The 17500-nt window shown below is 42.3% G+C and overlaps 1 protein-coding gene and 23 non-coding genes across 24 annotated transcripts; 23 read left to right on the plus strand and 1 right to left on the minus strand.

Moving 5' to 3' along the window:
• The first annotated feature begins 256 nt into the window (after positions 1 to 256).
• Positions 257 to 328, plus strand: trnaq-cug (transfer RNA glutamine (anticodon CUG)). Its single transcript has one exon. It is a non-coding gene; the product is annotated as a tRNA-Gln (tRNA).
• A 193-nt stretch (positions 329 to 521) lies between these two features.
• On the plus strand, positions 522 to 593 carry trnaq-cug (transfer RNA glutamine (anticodon CUG)). Its single transcript has one exon. It is a non-coding gene; the product is annotated as a tRNA-Gln (tRNA).
• Positions 594 to 792: 199 nt separating this feature from the next.
• trnaq-uug (transfer RNA glutamine (anticodon UUG)) lies at positions 793 to 864 on the plus strand. The gene has a single exon. It is a non-coding gene; the product is annotated as a tRNA-Gln (tRNA).
• Positions 865 to 1213: 349 nt separating this feature from the next.
• Positions 1214 to 1285, plus strand: trnaq-cug (transfer RNA glutamine (anticodon CUG)). The gene has a single exon. It is a non-coding gene; the product is annotated as a tRNA-Gln (tRNA).
• A 634-nt stretch (positions 1286 to 1919) lies between these two features.
• On the plus strand, positions 1920 to 1991 carry trnaq-uug (transfer RNA glutamine (anticodon UUG)). Its single transcript has one exon. It is a non-coding gene; the product is annotated as a tRNA-Gln (tRNA).
• Positions 1992 to 2176: 185 nt separating this feature from the next.
• On the plus strand, positions 2177 to 2248 carry trnaq-cug (transfer RNA glutamine (anticodon CUG)). The gene has a single exon. It is a non-coding gene; the product is annotated as a tRNA-Gln (tRNA).
• An 831-nt stretch (positions 2249 to 3079) lies between these two features.
• On the plus strand, positions 3080 to 3151 carry trnaq-cug (transfer RNA glutamine (anticodon CUG)). The gene has a single exon. It is a non-coding gene; the product is annotated as a tRNA-Gln (tRNA).
• A 1204-nt stretch (positions 3152 to 4355) lies between these two features.
• On the plus strand, positions 4356 to 4427 carry trnaq-cug (transfer RNA glutamine (anticodon CUG)). The gene has a single exon. It is a non-coding gene; the product is annotated as a tRNA-Gln (tRNA).
• Positions 4428 to 5547: 1120 nt separating this feature from the next.
• Positions 5548 to 5619, plus strand: trnae-cuc (transfer RNA glutamic acid (anticodon CUC)). The gene has a single exon. It is a non-coding gene; the product is annotated as a tRNA-Glu (tRNA).
• A 198-nt stretch (positions 5620 to 5817) lies between these two features.
• On the plus strand, positions 5818 to 5889 carry trnaq-uug (transfer RNA glutamine (anticodon UUG)). Its single transcript has one exon. It is a non-coding gene; the product is annotated as a tRNA-Gln (tRNA).
• Positions 5890 to 6137: 248 nt separating this feature from the next.
• trnaq-cug (transfer RNA glutamine (anticodon CUG)) lies at positions 6138 to 6209 on the plus strand. The gene has a single exon. It is a non-coding gene; the product is annotated as a tRNA-Gln (tRNA).
• A 209-nt stretch (positions 6210 to 6418) lies between these two features.
• Positions 6419 to 6490, plus strand: trnaq-cug (transfer RNA glutamine (anticodon CUG)). The gene has a single exon. It is a non-coding gene; the product is annotated as a tRNA-Gln (tRNA).
• Positions 6491 to 7313: 823 nt separating this feature from the next.
• Positions 7314 to 7385, plus strand: trnaq-cug (transfer RNA glutamine (anticodon CUG)). Its single transcript has one exon. It is a non-coding gene; the product is annotated as a tRNA-Gln (tRNA).
• An 807-nt stretch (positions 7386 to 8192) lies between these two features.
• LOC131108300 (general transcription factor II-I repeat domain-containing protein 2-like) lies at positions 8193 to 10001 on the minus strand. Its single transcript, XM_058059267.1, has one exon. It carries the CDS (start codon positions 9999 to 10001, stop codon positions 8193 to 8195), a length of 1809 nt encoding a protein of 602 aa, XP_057915250.1.
• A 392-nt stretch (positions 10002 to 10393) lies between these two features.
• Positions 10394 to 10465, plus strand: trnaq-cug (transfer RNA glutamine (anticodon CUG)). The gene has a single exon. It is a non-coding gene; the product is annotated as a tRNA-Gln (tRNA).
• Positions 10466 to 10990: 525 nt separating this feature from the next.
• Positions 10991 to 11062, plus strand: trnaq-uug (transfer RNA glutamine (anticodon UUG)). Its single transcript has one exon. It is a non-coding gene; the product is annotated as a tRNA-Gln (tRNA).
• A 346-nt stretch (positions 11063 to 11408) lies between these two features.
• trnaq-cug (transfer RNA glutamine (anticodon CUG)) lies at positions 11409 to 11480 on the plus strand. The gene has a single exon. It is a non-coding gene; the product is annotated as a tRNA-Gln (tRNA).
• A 307-nt stretch (positions 11481 to 11787) lies between these two features.
• trnaq-uug (transfer RNA glutamine (anticodon UUG)) lies at positions 11788 to 11859 on the plus strand. The gene has a single exon. It is a non-coding gene; the product is annotated as a tRNA-Gln (tRNA).
• Positions 11860 to 12577: 718 nt separating this feature from the next.
• Positions 12578 to 12649, plus strand: trnaq-cug (transfer RNA glutamine (anticodon CUG)). Its single transcript has one exon. It is a non-coding gene; the product is annotated as a tRNA-Gln (tRNA).
• A 902-nt stretch (positions 12650 to 13551) lies between these two features.
• Positions 13552 to 13623, plus strand: trnaq-cug (transfer RNA glutamine (anticodon CUG)). The gene has a single exon. It is a non-coding gene; the product is annotated as a tRNA-Gln (tRNA).
• Positions 13624 to 14898: 1275 nt separating this feature from the next.
• Positions 14899 to 14970, plus strand: trnaq-cug (transfer RNA glutamine (anticodon CUG)). Its single transcript has one exon. It is a non-coding gene; the product is annotated as a tRNA-Gln (tRNA).
• Positions 14971 to 15282: 312 nt separating this feature from the next.
• trnaq-uug (transfer RNA glutamine (anticodon UUG)) lies at positions 15283 to 15354 on the plus strand. The gene has a single exon. It is a non-coding gene; the product is annotated as a tRNA-Gln (tRNA).
• A 197-nt stretch (positions 15355 to 15551) lies between these two features.
• Positions 15552 to 15623, plus strand: trnaq-cug (transfer RNA glutamine (anticodon CUG)). The gene has a single exon. It is a non-coding gene; the product is annotated as a tRNA-Gln (tRNA).
• Positions 15624 to 15916: 293 nt separating this feature from the next.
• trnaq-cug (transfer RNA glutamine (anticodon CUG)) lies at positions 15917 to 15988 on the plus strand. Its single transcript has one exon. It is a non-coding gene; the product is annotated as a tRNA-Gln (tRNA).
• Positions 15989 to 17500: the final 1512 nt, after the last annotated feature.

Raw genomic sequence — 17500 nt, forward strand, 5'->3', positions numbered from 1 at the left:
AATACCTAGTTCTGTAGGGCAGCTGCTAAAATATTCATTTGTGACATTTTTTAATTTATTTTATTGCAACATTTTATAAACATTTATTTGCTGCTTTTCAGCAGGGTCTGAATGTTTGCAAGGACTGGACAAGATTTATTTATTGGAGTGTTTGATTCTTTGCTGTGCAGATTCCACCTTGTTTTCCCACCCTTATGTAGTCTTGAATCCTTAAAGCCAATGTGACACCAGCTATGTCCAAGTTGAGCAGCTGTAGGGTTCCATGGTGTAATGGTTAGCACTCTGGACTCTGAATCCAGTGATCCGAGTTCAAATCTCGGTGGAGCCTTTTTATAATTCATCCATGGTGATGGGTTGCCTGTGCCTAAATTTGTATGGCTGCAGGTACAATATTAATTTATGTACTAAGGGCAACATTTGATTCTCAGTTGGGGAGAAGCCAACTTGCTTTTTCACTTTTACATGCCCTTGAACCCCCAACACCATTGTGACACCATCTACGTCTACAACTGTACCCACATGGTTCCATGGTGTAATGGTTAGCACTCTGGACTCTGAATCCAGCGATCCGAGTTCAAATCTCGGTGGAACCTTTGAATTATGCCTTTATCCAGATTGGTGCTAATAACCTATCTATACCAAGTTCTGGAGGGCTGCGGGTTTCCATGATGTATTGGTTAGCACTCTCGACTTTGACTCCAATCAACTCAGTTTAGAAAGTCCCTACTATATCTATATCCTTATACTTTTATTATTAAGGACCTGGATATAGGTAGTACTGTACACTGTATAGGTTCCATGGTGTAATGGTTAGCACTCTGGACTTTGAATCCAGTGATCCGAGTTCAAATCTCGGTGGAGCCTTTTTATAATTCACCCATGGTGATGGGTTGCCTGTGCCTAAATCTGTATGGCTGCAGGTACAATATTCATTTATGTACTAAGGGCAACATTTGATTCTCAGTTGTAAGCCAGATTCTCAGTTAAAAAGCAATACAGTTTGCATTTCACTTTTACATGCCCTTGAACCCACAACACCGCTGTGACACCATCGAGGTCTATCAGTGCATACCACTGAACAAGATTTTTCCGCAATTCAATGGCGTGTTTGATTCTTTGCTGTGCAGATTCCAACTTGTTTTCCCACCTTTCGGTATGCTTCAATCCTTAAAGCCACTGTGACACCAGCTATGTCCGAGGTGTGTAGTTGCAGGGTTACATGGTGTAATGGTTATCACTCTGGACTCTGAATCCAGCGATCCGAGTTCAAATCTTGGTGGAACCTTTGTATTACGCCTTTATCCTGATTGGTGCTAATAATCAATCTCGGAGGATGCTTTTTATTATGCACCTATCGTGATGCGTGCATTGCCTGTGCATAAGTCTGTATGGCTGCAGGTACAATATTCATTTATGTCCTGAGGGGAACATTTCATCCTCAGTTGGGGAGAAGCCAGCTTGCTTTTTCACTTTTACGTGCCCTTGAACCCCCAACACCATTGTGACACCATGTACGTCTATAAAAGTACCCACATGGTTCCATAGTGTAATGGTTAGCACACTGGACTCTGAATCAAGCTATCCGAGTTCAAATCTCAGTGGAACCTTTGTATTATGCCTTTATTCTGATTGGTGCTAATAACCTATCGATACCAAGTTTTGCTGGGCTGCAGGTTTCCATGATGTATTGATTAGCACTCTGGACTTTGAATCCTGACTATATCTGTATTTTTACACCTTCATCCTTAAGGACCTGGATGTAGGTAGTATTGTACACTTTATAGATTCCATGGTGTAATGGTTAGCGCTCTGGACTCTGAGTTCAAATCTCGGAGGAGTTTAGAACATCCCTACTATATCTATATCCCTATACCTTCAACTTTTAGGACCTGGATATAGGTAGTATTGTATGCTGTATAGGTTCCATGGTGTAATGGTTAGCACTCTGGACTTTGAATCCAGTGATCCGAGTTCAAATCTCGGTGGAACCTTTTTATTATGCACCTATTGTGATGGGTGCATTGTCTCTGCATAAATCTGTATGGCTGCAGGTACAATGTTCATTTATGTACTAAGGGCAACATTTGATTCTCAGTTGGGGAGAAACCAACTTTTACATGCCCTTGAACCCCCAACGCCATTGTGACACCATCTACATCCACAAATGTACCCACATGGTTCCATGGTGTAATGGTTAGCACTCTGGACTCTGAATCCAGCGATCCGAGTTCAAATCTCGGTGAAACCTTTATATTATGCCTTTATCCTGATTGGTGCTAATAACCTATCTATACCAAGTTCTGTAGGGCTGCAGGTTTCCATGATGTATTGGTTAGCACTCTGGACTTTGAATCCAGTGATCCAAGTTCAAATCTCAGTGGAGCCTTTTTATTATGCACCTATCGTGGTGGGTGCATTGCCTGTCCCTAAATCTGTATGGCTGCAGGTACAATATTCATTTATAGACTAAGGGCAACATTTGATTGTCAGTTGTAAGCCAGATTGCTTTTCACTTTTACATGGCCTTGAACCCACAACACCACTGTGACACCATCTACGTCTTTCAGTGCCTACCACTGAACAAGATTTATCCACAATTTAATGGAGTGTTTGATTCTTTGCTGTGCAGATTCCACCTTGTTTTCCCACTTTTCGGTATTCTTTAATCCTTAAAGCCACTGTGACACCAGCTAAGTCCAAGATGTGTAGCTGAGGGGTTCCATGGTGTAATGGTTAGCAATCTGGACTCTGAATCCAGCGATCCGAGTTCAGATCTCGGTGGAACCTTTGCATTATGCCTTTATCCTGATTGGTGCAAATATCCCATCAATACCTAGTTCTTTAGGGCTGCTGCTAAAACATTCATTTGTGACATTTTTTATTCATTTTATTGCCACATTTTATTCCCATTTGCTGCTTTTGAGCAGGGTCTGAATGTTTGCAGGGACTGGACAAGATTTATTTATTGGAGTGTTTGATTCTTTGCTGTGCAGATTCCACCTTGTTTTCCCACCCTTATGTAGTCTTGAATTCTTAAAGCCACTGTGACACCAGCTATGTCCAAGTTGAGTAGCTGCAGGGTTCCATGGTGTAATGGTTAGCACTCTGGACTCTGAATCCAGCGATCCGAGTTCAAATCTCGGTGGAACCTTTGTATTATGCCTTTATCCTGATTGGTGCTAATAACCTATCTATGGCAATCTCAATCAATCTCGGAGGATCCTTTTTGTTATGCACCTATCGTGATGGGTGCATTGCCTGTGCATAAGTCTTTATGGCTGCAGGTACAATATTCATTTATGTCCTGAGGGGAACATTTGATTCTCAGTTGTGGAGAAGCCAGCTTGCTTTTTGACTTTTACATGCCCTTGAACCCCCAACACCATTGTGACACCATCTACGTCTACAAAAGTACCCAATGTAATGGTTAGCACTCTGGACTTTGAATCCAGCGATCTGAGTTCAAATCTAGGTGGAACCTTTGTATTATGCCTATATCCTTATCAGTGCAAATAACCTATCAATACCTAGTTCTGTCAACATTCATTTGTGAACTCAGTGAAAATTTGATTCCGGCTTGCTACCTTCAGCAGGCACTGAACAAGATATATCTGCAATTTAATGGAGTGTTTGATTCTTTGCTGTGTAGATTCGTCTTTGTTTTCCCACACTGAGGTATTCTTGAATCCCTCAAGACGCTGTGACACCAGCTACGCCTAGATGGGAACTACAACACTACACCACCTCACTATGGAACCCTGCGTGGGTGTAGTGGTTACCACTCTGGACTCTGACTTCAGTGACACAAGTTCAAATCTCGGTGTGCCCTTTTTGTTATGCCTTTATCCTTATTGGTGCTAATAACCTATCTACCTATAAGTTCTGTAGGGCTGCGGGTTTCCATGATGCATTGGTTAGCACTCTGGACTTTGAATGCAATCATCTCAGTTTAGAATGTCCCTACTATATCTATATCCTTATACATTTATACTTAAGGACCTGGCTATAGGTAGTCCTCTACATTGTATAGATTCCATGGTGTAATGGTTAGCACTCTGGACTTTGAATCCAGTGATCCGAGTTCAAATCTCGTTGGAGCCTTTTTATTATGCCTTTTTCCTTATTGGTGCTAATAACCGATCAATCTCGGAGGATCCTTATTGTTATGCACCTATTGTGATGGGTGCATTACCTGTGCATAAATCTGTATGGCTGCAGGTACAATATTCATTTATGTACTAAGGGCAACATTTGATTCTCTGTTGGGAAGAAACCAACTTGCTTTTTCACTTTTACATGCCCTTGAACCCCCAACGCCATTGTGACACCATCTACGTCTACAACTGTACCCACATGGTTCCATGGTGTAATGGTTAGCACTCTGGACTCTGAATCCAGCGATCCGAGTTCAAATCTCGGTGGAACCTTTGTATTATGTCTTTATTCTGATTGGTGCGAATAACCTATCGATACCTCGTTGTGTAGGGCTGCAGCAACAATAGTCATTTGTGACCAAAGTGGAACATTTGATTCCCTTTTTGCTGCGTTTGAGGAGGCTCTGAATGTTTGCAGGGACTGAGCAAGATTTATTTGCAATTTATTGGAGTGTTTGTTCTTTGCTGTGAAGATTCCACCTTGTTTTCCCACTGTGAGGTATTCCTGAGTCCTTAAAGCCACGGTGACACCAGCAACGTCCAACATGTGTAGCTGCAGGGTTCCATGGTGTAATGGTTAGCACTCTGGCCTCGGAATCCAGTGATCTGAGTTCAAAACCCGGTAGAAACTTTGTATTATGCCTTTATCCTGATTGGTGCTAATAACCCATCAATACCTAGTTCTGTGAAGACTTACTTGTGAACGAAGTGAACATCTGATTCCAGCTTGCTTCTTTTCAGCAGGCATGGAACAAGATTTAATGGAGTGTTTGGTTCTCTGCAAATCTCGGTGGAACCTTTGTTGATAAAAGAGATTAATAAAAGAGATTTTAATGGTGTGTTTGATTCTTTGCTGTGCAGATTCCACCTTGTTTTCCCACCCTGATGTAGTCTTGAATTCTTAAAACCACTGTGACACCAGCCACGACCAAGACATGTAGCTGCAGGTTTCCGTGGTGTAATGGTTAGCCATCTGGACTCTGAATCCAACGATCTGAGTTCAAATTTCGGTGGAACCTGATCGGTGCAAGTAACGTATCTATACCTAGTTCTCTCGAACTGCTGCTAAAGTATTCATTTGTGACATTTTTTAATTTATTTTATTGCAACATTTTATTCCCATTTTATGCTTTTGAGCAGGGTCTGAATGTTTGCAGGGACTGGACAAGATTTATTTATTGGAGTGTTTGATTCTTTGCTGTGCAGATTCCACCTTGTTTTCCCACCCTTATGTAGTCTTGAATCCTTAAAGCCACTGTGACACCAGCTATGTCCAAGTTGAGGAGCTGTAGGGTTCAATGGTGTAATGGTGTAATGTAATCTATACCTAGTTCTGTCTGCAAGTATAAGATTCATTTGTGAACGAACATTTGATTCCAGTATGCAGCTGCACGGTTCCATGGTGTAATGGTTAGCACTCTGAACTCTCAATCCAGCGATCTGAGTTCAAATCTCGGTGGAACCTTTGTATTATGCCTTTATTCTGATCGGTGCTCATAACCTATCATACCAAGTTCTGTTGGGATGCAGGTTTCCATGATGTATTGGTTAGCACTCTGGACTTTGAATCCAATCGACTCAGTTTAGAATGTCCCGACTTTGTCTATATCCCTATACATTTATACTTAAGGACCTTGATATAGGTAGTACAGTAAGCTGTATAGGTTCCGTGGTGTGATGGTTAGCACTCTGGACTTTGAATTCAGTGATCCGAGTTCAAATCTCGGTGGAACCTTTTTATTATGGGTGCATTGTCTGTCCCTAAATCTGTATGGCTGCAGGTACAATATTCATTTATGTACTAAGGGCAACATTGAAAAGCAATACAGCTTTCTTTTCACTTTTACATGGACTTGAACCCACAACACCACTGTGACACCATCTCCGTCTTTCAGCAGGCACTGAACAAAATCCCACCTTTAGGTATGCTTCAATCCTTAAAGCCACTGTAACACCAGCTATGTCCATGGTGGGTAGTTGCAGGGTTCCATGGTGTAATGGTTAGCACTCTGGACTCTGAATCCAGCGATTTGAGTTCAAATCTCGGTGGAACCTTTGTATTATGCCTTTATCCTGATTTGTGAACAAAGTGAACGTTTGATTCCGGCTTGCTTTTCAGCAGGCACTGAACAAGATTTATCCGCAATTTAATGGATTGTTTGTTTCTTTGCTGTGCAGATTCCACCTTGTTTTCCCACCCTTAGGTATTCTTGAATCCTGAAAGCCACTGTGACACCAGCTACGTCCTAGATGAGAACCTGCAGGGTTCCATGGTGTAATGGTTAGCACTCTGGACTCTGAATCCTGTGATCCGAGTTCAAATCTCGGTGGAACCTTTGTTTTATGCCTTTATCCTGATTGGTGCAAATCACCTATCGATACTTAGTTCTGTAGCAACAATAGTGGAACATTTGATTCCCTTTTGCTGCTTTTGAGCAGGTTCTGAAAATTTGCAGGGACTGAGCAAGATTTATTGGAGTGTTTGTTCTTTGCGGGCGGCACGGTGGTCTAGTGGTTAGCGCACAGACCTCACAGCTAGGAGACCATGGTTCAATTCCACCCTCTGGCATCTCTGTGTGAAGTTTGCATGTTCTCCCCGTGCATGCGTGGGTTTTCTCCGGGTACTCCGGTTTCCTCCCACATTCCAAAAACATGCTAGGTTAATTGGCGACTCCAAATTGTCCATAGGTATGAATGTGAATGTGAATGGTTGTTTGTCTGTATGTGCCCTGTGATTGGCTGGCGACCAGTCCAGGGTGTACCCCGCCCCGCCTCTCGCCCGAAGACAGCTGGGATAGGCTCCAGCACCCCCCGCGACCCTTGTGAGGAAAAGCGGTAGAAAATGAATGAATGTTTGTTCTTTGCTGTGCAGATTTCACCTTGTTGTCCCACTGTGAGGTTTCTTGAGTCCATAAAGCTACGATGACACCAGCAACGTCCAACATGTGTAGCTGCAGCGTTCCATGGTGTAAAGGTTAGCACCCTGGACTCTGAATCCGGCGATCCGAGTTCAAATCTTGGTGGAACCTTTGTTGATAAAAGAGATTTTAATATTGTGTTTGATTCTTTTCTTTGAAGCTTCAGATTCCATCTTGTTTTCCCACCCTGATGTAGTCTTGAATCGTTAAAGCTACTGTGACACCAGACATGTAGCTACAGGGTTCCATGGTGTAATGGTTAGCACTCTGCACTCTGAATCCAGCGATCTGAGTTCAAATCTCGGTGGAGCCTTTGTACTATGACTTTATCCTGATTGCTAATAACCTATCTATTCCAAGTTCTGGAGGGCTGCGGGTTTCCATGATGTATTGGTTAGCACTCTGGACTCTGAATCCAGCGATCTGAGTTCAAATCTGAATCTTGGTGCTAATAACTTATCTATCTCAATCTCGGAGGATCCTTTTTGTTATGCCCCTATCGTGATGGGTGCATTTCCTGTGCATAAATCTGTATGGCTGCAGGTACAATATTCATTTATGTACTAAGGGGAACATCTGATTCTCAGTTGGGGCAAAGCCAGCTTGCTTTTTCACTTTTACATGCCCTTGAACCCCCAACACCATTGTGACACCATCTACGTCTATAAAAGTGGCCACATGCGTCCATGGTGTAATGGTTAGCACTCTGTACTCTGATTCTAGCGATCTGAGTTCAAATCTCCATGGAACCTTTGTATTATGCCTTTATCCTGATTGGTGCTAATAACCTATCGATACCAAGTTCTGTTGGGCTAGAGGTTTCCATGATGTTTTTTTTTTTGCATTCTGGACTTTGAATCCTATCATCTCAGTTCAGAACGTCCCTACTATATCTATATCCTTATACCTTCAACCTTAAGGACCTGGATATAGGTAGCTTTGTATACTGTATAGCAGGGGTCTGGAACCTTTTTGACTAAGAGAGCCATGAAAGCAAAATATTTAGAAATTTATTTCAGTGAGAGCCATATAATATATTTTAAAAGTGAATTCAACTAAATGTCAGTATAATAAGCCTCTGAATTTATTCTTTTAAATAATGTTGTTATAATACTCACCATTAATGCGACTTCTGGTGCTGCATGGATTTGCTGATGTCTTTGTAGTCTGGCTGGTACTTGGTGAGGTTAAGCTTCATGCAAGCGTTGAGACTTTCATCCGTTAAACGTGATCGTAGATTGGACTTGATGTTTTTAAGATGTGAGAATGACTGCTCACATGCATACGTAGATCCAAACATGGTCAACACAGCAATACTCACACGCTGCAGTGTGTGGTATGTGACAGGAAGCGCGTTCCAAGTTTTGAGAATCAGCTGGTCTTCGGGTTGAAGTTTTTTCATTTCTGTCCACATGTGCTTGCTCGCCAACTCGGCTTTCTGTCGTGTGATTCTTTCCAAATCTTCATTCAGTGACTTGAACTTGTTCACCCACATGTCTGAGGCCTTCAGGTCAGCCACTTCTGCTTCAAAATCTCTGACGGAGACACCAGCAATGTAACTCAGGTCGGCTGTGTTCAGTGAACACTCGGTTGGATGGGTGATGAACTTAAAAAGACGAGCGTGCGCACGAAATTCTCCAAAGCGTGCTTTGAAGGACTGTAGGAGACTGGATGTGAAGCCAGCTAGCTGGTGGAGATCAAAGTTTTGAATGGGCTCACTTGCTGTGCATGCATCTTTAAACTGGCTCAGTTTTTCAAAATGTAGTAAACGACCTGTTTCAAGATCCATAATGAAGAGCTCTAGCTTGTTTTCAAAAGCAAACACAGCTTGTTGAAGGCATAACACTGTATTTCCAATGCCTTGCATTTTCACGTTGAGCTGGTTCAGATGTTCAGTCATATCTACGAGATAGTAAAACTTGAGGAGCCACTCAGTTTCGGCTAGCTCAGGATGCTCGATGCCTTTCATTTCAACGAAAGTCTGGATTTCGTTCAGGCAAGCCGCAAAACGGCGAAGCACCTTCCCTCTTGACAACCAACGCACATTGCTGTGCAAAAGCAGACCAGGATAGTTATTTCCAACTTCATCCAGCAGTGTTTTAAACTGGCGATCATTTAAGGCTCGGGCAGCAATAAAGTTGATCACACGAATGACCAGCGACATCACTTCGCCAAACTGCCCGTCACACATCTGAGCACAAAGTGCCTCCTGGTGTAGAATGCAATGGAAACTTAGGATGGGTCTATTTTCATGTTCACGAAGAAGCGCCACAAATACTTTGTTTTTCCCCACCATACACGGAGCACCATCAGTAGACACTGAGAGAAGTTTATCCATAGGTAGATTTTTTTCTTGAGCAAACTCCATGAAAGACTTGAATAAATCCTCACCTCTTGTGGACCCTTTTATTGGCAGAACAGCAAGACTTTCTTCTCGCAGTGTGTCATCAACAGCATATCTTGCAATCACGCTGAACTGTGACAAATGGCTCACGTCTTTTGACTCATCCAAAGCCAGGGAAAAGAACGGCGCTGCATTTATGTCCTTCACTTGCGTTTCCTCCACTTTGTTTGCCATCATGAGTTCTTCAACAGTTCTTGCCGACAGAGGCATGTCTTGTATCCGTTTGATTATCTTGTCTTTGTTCGGAAGATCATCTAAAAGTTCATTGGCTACATCTAGCATGAACGTTTTAGCATACTCGCCATCTGTGAATGGTTTTCCGTTCCTCACTATTGCTAAAGATCCAGCAAAGCTAGCGGAATTATAGTCACCTTGCCGGGTCCATACGTGGAGTTGCTGCTGGCTAGCTTGCACCCTGCTCAGTAGCTCTTGGCACGCTTTCTTTCTGCTGTCTCCCGCAGGGTATTTTGATGCAAAGGTAGCATGGCGCGTGTCGAAGTGCCGCTTTACATTCGACCGTTTCATCGATGCAATTTTGTCATTGCAAATTAGACACACAAACCTTTTTATTATGCACCTATCGTGATGGGTGCATTGCCTGTGCCTAAATCTGTATGGCTGCAGGTACAATATTCATTTATGTACTAAGGGCAACATTTGATTCTCATTTGTAAGCCAGATTATCAGTTGAAAAGCAATACAGCTTTCTTTTCACTTTTACATGGACTTGAACCCACAACACCACTGTGACACCATCTACATCTTTCAGTGCCTACCACTGAACAAGATTTATCCGCAATTTAATGGAGTGTTTGATTCTTTGCTGTGCAGATTCCACCTTGTTTTCCCACCTTTAGGTATGCGTCAATCCTTAAAGCCACTGTGACACCAGCTATGTCCGAGGTGTGTAATTGCAGGGTTCCATGGTGTAATGGTTAGCACTCTGGACTCTGAATCCAGCGATCCGAGTTCAAATCTCGGTGGAACCTTTGCATTATGCACTTATCCTGATTGATGCTAATAACCTATCAATCTCGGAGGATCCTTTTTGTTATGAACCTATCCTAATGGGTGCATTGCCTGTGCATAAGTCTGTATGGCTGCAGGTACAATATTCATTTATGTCCTGAGGGGAACATTTCATCCTCAGTTGGGGAGAAGCCAGCTTGCTTTTTCACTTTTACATGCCCTTGAACCCCCAACACCATTGTGACACCATGTACGTCTATAAAAGTACCCACCTGGTTCCATGGTGTAATGGTTAGCACTCTGGGCCCGGAATCTAGCGATCTGAGTTCAAATCTCGGTGGGACCTTTGTTTTATGCCTTTATCCTGATTGGTGCTAATAACCTATCAATACCTAATTCTGTAGGGCTGCAGGTTTCCATGATGTATTGGTTAGCACCCTGGACTTTGAATCCAATCATCTCAGTTGAGAACGTCCCTACTATATCTATATCCTTATACCTTCAACCTTCAGGACCAGGATATAGGTAGTATTGTATACTTTATAGGTTCCATGGTGTAATGGTTAGCACTCTGGACTTTGAATCCAGTGATCCGAGTTCAAATCTCGGTGGAACCTTTTTATCATGCACCTATCGTGATGGGTGCATTGCCTGTGCCTAAATCTGTATGGCTGCAGGTACAATATTCATTTATGTACTAAGGGCAACATTTGATTCTCAGTTGTAAGCCAGATTCTCAGTTAAAAAGCAATACAGCTTGCATTTCACTTTTACATGCCCTTGAACCCACAACACCGCTGTGACACCATCTAGGTCTTTCAGTGCCTACCACTGAACAATGGCAATTTAATGGTGTGTTTGATTCTTTGCTGTGCAGATCCCACCTTGTTTTCCCACCTTTAGCTATGCTTCAATCCTTAAAGCCACTGTGACACCAGCTATATCCGAGGTGTGTAGTTGCAGGGTTCCATGGTGTAATGGTTAGCACTCTGGACTCTGAATCCAGCGATCTGAGTTCAAATCTCGGTGGAACCTTTGTATTATGGCTTTATCCTGATTGGTGCTAATAACCTATCTATACCAAGTTCTGTTGGGCTGCAGGTTTCCATGATGTATTGGTTAGCAATCTGGACTTTGAATCCGGACTCAATCTATGTTTTTACACCTTCATCCTTAAGGACCTGGATGTAGGTGGTACACTTTATAGATTCCATGGTGTAATGGTTAGCGCTCTGGACTCTGAGTTCAAATCTCGGAGGAGTTTAGAACATCCCTACGATATCTATATCCCTATACCTTCAACATTTAGGACCTGGATATAGGTAGTCTTGTATGCTGTATAGGTTCAATGGTGTAATGGTTAGCACTCTGGACTTTGAATCCAGTGATCCGAGTTCAAATCTCGGTGGAACCTTGTTATTATGCACCTATTGTGATGGGTGCATTGCCTGTGCATAAATCTGTATGGCTGCAGGTACAATATTCATTTATGTACTAAGGGCAACATTTGATTATCAGTTGGGGAGAAGCCAGCTTACTTTTTCACTTTTACATATCCTTGAACCCTTGGTTAGCACTATGGACTCTGAATCCAGTGATCGGAGTTCAAATCTCGGTGGAACCTTTGCATTATGCCCTTAACCTGATTGGTGCTAATAACCTATCAATCTCGGAGGATCCTTTTTGTTATGCACCTGTCCTGATGGGTGCATTGTCTGTGCATAAATCTGTATGGCTGCAGGTACAATATTCAATATACAATACAATACAATACAAAAAAAAACAATATACAAAATCCTCATTTATGGGGAACATTTGATTCTCAGTTGGGGAGAAGCCAGCTTGCATTTTCACTTTTACATGCCCTTGAACCCCCAACACCATTGTGACACCATCTACGTCTACAAACATACCCACATGGTTCCATGGTGTAATGGTTAGCACTCTGGACTCTGAGTTCAAATCTCGGTGGAACCTTTTTTTTATCATCTCAGTTTAGATGATTGGATACTATATCTATATCCTTATACCTTTATTATTAAGGACCTGGATAAAGGTAGTTTTCCCACCTTTTGGTATGCAATCCTTAAAGCCACTGTGACACCAGCTACATACAAGACGTGTAGCTGTGGGGTTCCATGGTGTAATGGTTAGCACTCTGGACTCTGAATCCAGCGATCCGAGTTCAAATCTCGGTGGAACCTTTGTATTATGCCTATATCCTTATCAGTGCAGATTTGTCCTTGTTTTCCCATCAATCGGTATTCTTGAACCCCTAAAGACGCTGTGATACCAACTATGTCCTAGATGGGAATGTGCAGGGTTCCATGGTGTAATGGTTAGCACTCTGGACTCTGAATCCAGCGACACAAGTTCAAATCTCGGTGTACACTTTGTATTATGCCTTTATCCTGATTGGTACTAATAACCTATCTATACCTAGTTCTGGAGGGCTGCAGGTTTCCATGATGTATTGGTTAGCACTCTGGACTTTGAATCCAGTGATCAGAGTTCAAATCTGGGTGGGACCTTTTTATGCACCTATTGTGATGGGTGCATTGCCTGTGCATAAATCTGTATGGCTGCAGGTACAATATTCATTTATGTACTAAGGGCAACATTTGATTCTCAGTTGTAAGCCAGATTGGTTTTCACTTTTACATGGCCTTGAATCCTAAAAACCACTGTGACACCGGCTGCGTCCTAGATGGGAACCTGCAGGTTTCCATGGTGTAATGGTTAGCAATCTGGGCTTTGAATCCAGTGATCCGTGTTCTAGTCTCGGTGGATCCTTTTTGTTATGCACCTATCCTGATGGGTGCATTGTCTGTGCATAAATCTGTATGGCTGCAGGTACAATATTCATTTATGGACAAAGGGCAACATTTGATTCTCAGTTGTAAGCCAGATTGCTTTTCACTTTTACATGGCCTTGAACTGTGACACCATCTACGTCTTTCAGCAGGCACTGAAATTATTTTTCCGCAATTTAATGGCGTTTTTGATTCTTTGCTGTGCAGATTCCACCTTGTTTTCCCACCTTTAGGTATGCTTCACTCCTTAAAGCCACTGTGACACCAGCTATGTCCGAGGTGTGTAGTTGCAGGGTTCCATGGTGTAATGGTTAGCACTCTGGACTCTGAATCCAGCGATCCGAGTTCAAATCTCGGTGGAACCTTTGTATTATGCCTTTATCCTGATTGGTGCTAATAACCTATCTATACCTAGTTCTGTCGGGCTGCAGATTTTTGAATCCTTACTATATATATAACCTTATACCTTCATCCTTGGATAGAGGTAGTATTGTACACTTCTTAGATTCCATGGTGTAATGGTTAGCACTTTGGAGTCTGAATCTGGCAATCTGAGTTCAAATCTCGGAGTATTCTTTTTGTTATGCACCTATCCTGATGGGTGCATTGTCTGTGCCTAAATCTGTATGGCTGCAGGTACAATATTCATTTACAGGGCTCGACAATAACGATGTACCGATGGCCCGGGGCAAGTTAAAACAAAATTCGGGCAAGTAAATCCAATCAGTGATATTCCCGTCGGGCAAGTGCACTTTAGCATGCCATACTGCCAAGAGTTTTTTTTAAAGCGGTTCTTGTTGGGTGTTGGTAAAACACGGACTGCGTAATTCCGGTGGTAATTTGCAGAGCAATCCTTGCAAATCTTGAAATGGACCTATCAGTATCGTTTATTTAGACCGCGGTCCGCAGACCACAGTCCGCGTTTTACCCACACCCGTTGTTTGCGATCAACCAATCAGCGATCGTTTGACTACGAAAACATCCATCGTGGCGTCGCTGCCAACATCGTCTAATTCTGAAGGAAACAGCAAAAAGTGATGAACCAGTGCCTCCTAAACAAGTATTTTATTAGCGGCAGCAAATCAAATGATGGCACAGGTGAGTGAATCACATTGCTGTGATAATTTGAAGTGGTCAAGTGCTGACTTTGCACAAGCTACAAAATCTAGCGCTTCCATTTTTCTCACCTTTGCTTCACAAATTATTGTTTGACCATTGAGCTTTTTTTCTGGATTTAAAACACTTTACCAGTACACAAATGTGTCTATTCAATAATGTTTCATTGTGGTGCACAACTTATAAATATCACTGCTTACTACGAATACCATGTGTAAGGCAGTATGGTAGTACTCACATTTCATCTTTATTTGAGATTCTCATGTGATGCCATAAAAAATTACATGATATCATGATGGCAGTCTTTTCATTTTTACATGGGGCAAGTTCGGGCAAGTAGTTCTCACCTTAAGGATTCCCTATGGGCAAGTCATTTAGTTTTTTAATGTAGAGCTCTGTTTTATGTACTAAGGGCAACATTTGATTCTCAGTTGGGGAGAAGCCAACTTGCTTTTTCACTTTTACATGCCCTTGAAGCCCCAACACCATTGTGACACCATCTACGTCTACAACTGTACCCACATGGTTCCATGGTGTAATGGTTAGCACTCTGGACTCTGAATCCAGCGATCCGAGTTCAAATCTTGGTAGAACCTTTGTATTATGCCTTTATCCTAATTGGTGCTAATAACCTATCGATACCAAGTTCTGTTGGGCTGCAGGTTTCCATGATGTATTGATTAGCACTCTGGACTTTGAATCCTGACTATATCTGTATTTTTACACCTTCATCCATAAGGACCTGGATGTAGGTATTGTTGTACACTTTATAGATTCCATTGTGTAATGGTTAGCGCTCTGGACTCTGAGTTCAAATCTCGGAGGAGTTTAGAACATCCCTACTATATCTATATCCCTATACCTTCAACCTTTAGGACCTGGATATAGGTAGTCTTGTTTGCTGTATAGGTTCCATGGTGTAATGGTTAGCACTCTGGACTTTGAATCCAGTGATCCGAGTTCAAATCTCGGTGGGACCTTTTTATTATGCACCTATTGTGATGGGTGCATTGCCTGTGCATAAATCTGTATGGCTGCAGGTACAATATTCATTTATGTACTAAGGGCAACATTTGATTCTCAGTTGGGGAGAAGCCAGCTTGCTTTTTCACTTTTACATGCCCTTGAGCCCCCAACACCATTGTGACACCATCTACGTCTACAAACATACCCACATGGTTCCATGGTGTAATGGTTAGCACTCTGGACTCTGAATCCAGCGATCTGAGTTCAAATCTCAGTGGAACCTTTACATTATGCCTTTATCCTGATTGGTGCAAATATCCCATCAATACCTAGTTCTGTAGGGCTGCTGCTAAAATATTCTTTTGTGACATTTGTTTATTCATTTTATTGCCACATTTGATTCCCATTTGCTGCTTTTGAGCAGGGTCTGAATGTTTGCAGGGACTGGACAAGATTTATTTATTGGAGTGTTTGATTCTTTGCTGTGCAAATTCCACCTTGTTTTCCCACCCTTATGTAGTCTTGAATCCTTAAAGCCACTGTGACACCAGCTATGTCCAAGTTGAGTAGCTGCAGTGTTCCATGGTGTAATGGTTAGCACTCTGGACTCTGAATCCAGCGATCCGAGTTCAAATCTCGGTGGAACCTTTGCCTTTATCCTGATTGGTGCTAATAATCAATCTCGGAGGATCCTTTTTGTTATGCACCTATTGTGATGGGTGCATTGCCTGTGCATAAGTCTTTATGGCTGCAGGTACAATATTCATTTATGTCCAGAGGGGAACATTTGATTCTCAGTTGGGGAGAAGCCAGCTTGCCTTTTTACTTTTACATGCCCTTGAACCCCCAACACCATTGTGACACCATCTACGTCTACAAAAATGGAACTTTGCGCGGGTTCCATGGTGTAGTGGTTACCACTCTGGACTCTCACTTCAGCGACACAAGTTCAAATCTCGGTGTACCCTTTTTGTTATGCCTTTATCCTTATTGGTGCTAATAACCTATCTACCTATAAGTTCTGTAGGGCTGCGGGTTTCCGTGATGTATTGGTTAGCACTCTGGACTCTGAATCCAGCGAGCCTAGTTCAAATCTTGGTGGAACCTTTGTATTATGCCTTTATCCTGATTGGTGCTAATAACCTATCAATACCTCGTTCTGTAGGGCTGCAGCAACAATAGTCATTTGTGACCAAAGTGGAACATTTGATTCCCTTTTGCTGCGTTTGAGGAGGCTCTGAATGTTTGCAGGGACTGAGCAAGATTTATTTGCATTTTATCGGAGTGTTTGTTCTTTGCTGTGCAGATTCCACCTTGTTTTCCCACTGTGAGGTATTCCTGAGTCCTTAAAGCCACGGTGACACCAGCAACGTCCAACATGTGTAGCTGCAGGGTTCCATGGTGTATCAATTAACTCGGTTTAGAACGTCCCTACTATATCTATATCCTTATACATTTATACTTAAGGACCTGGCAATAGGTAGCACTATACACTGTATAGGTTCCATGGTGTAATGGTTAGCACTCTGGCCTCGGAATCCAGTGATCTGAGTTCAAATCCTGGTAGAAACTTTGTATTATGCCTTTATCCTGATCGGTGCTAATAACCCATCAATACCTAGTTCTGTTAAGACTTACTTGTAAACGAAGTGAACATTTGATTCCAGCTTGCTTCTTTTCAGCAGGCATGGAACAAGATTTAATGGAGTGTTTGGTTCTCTGCAAATCTCGGAGGAACCTTTGTTGATAAAAGAGATTAATAAAAGAGATTTTAATGGTGTGTTTGATTTTTGGCTGTGCAGATTCCACCTTGTTTTCCCACCCTGATGTAGTCTTGAATCCTTAAAGCCACTGTGACACCAGCCACGACCAAGACATGCAGCTGCAGGGTTCCATGGTGTAATGGTTAGCAATCAGGACTCTGAATCCAACGATCTGAGTTCAAATTTCGGTGGAACCTGATAGGTGCAAATAACCTATCTATACCTAGTTCTCTTGAACTGCTGCTAAAATATTCATTTGTGACATTTTTTTATTTATTTTATTGCAACATTTTATGCTTTTGAGCAGGGTCTGAATGTTTGCAGGGACTGGACAAGATTTATTTATTGGAGTGTTTGATTCTTTGCTGTGCAGATTCCACCTTGTTTTCCCACCCTT

This window comes from Doryrhamphus excisus, chromosome 20 (genome assembly GCF_030265055.1).
Source record: "Doryrhamphus excisus isolate RoL2022-K1 chromosome 20, RoL_Dexc_1.0, whole genome shotgun sequence".
NCBI classification, from domain to species: Eukaryota; Metazoa; Chordata; class Actinopteri; order Syngnathiformes; family Syngnathidae; genus Doryrhamphus; species Doryrhamphus excisus.

Excerpts from the sequence above, each read along its gene's own strand:
- LOC131108300 (XM_058059267.1), bottom strand. The coding sequence starts at position 10,001 with ATGAAACGGTCGAATGTAAAGCGGCACTTCGACACGCGCCATGCTACC.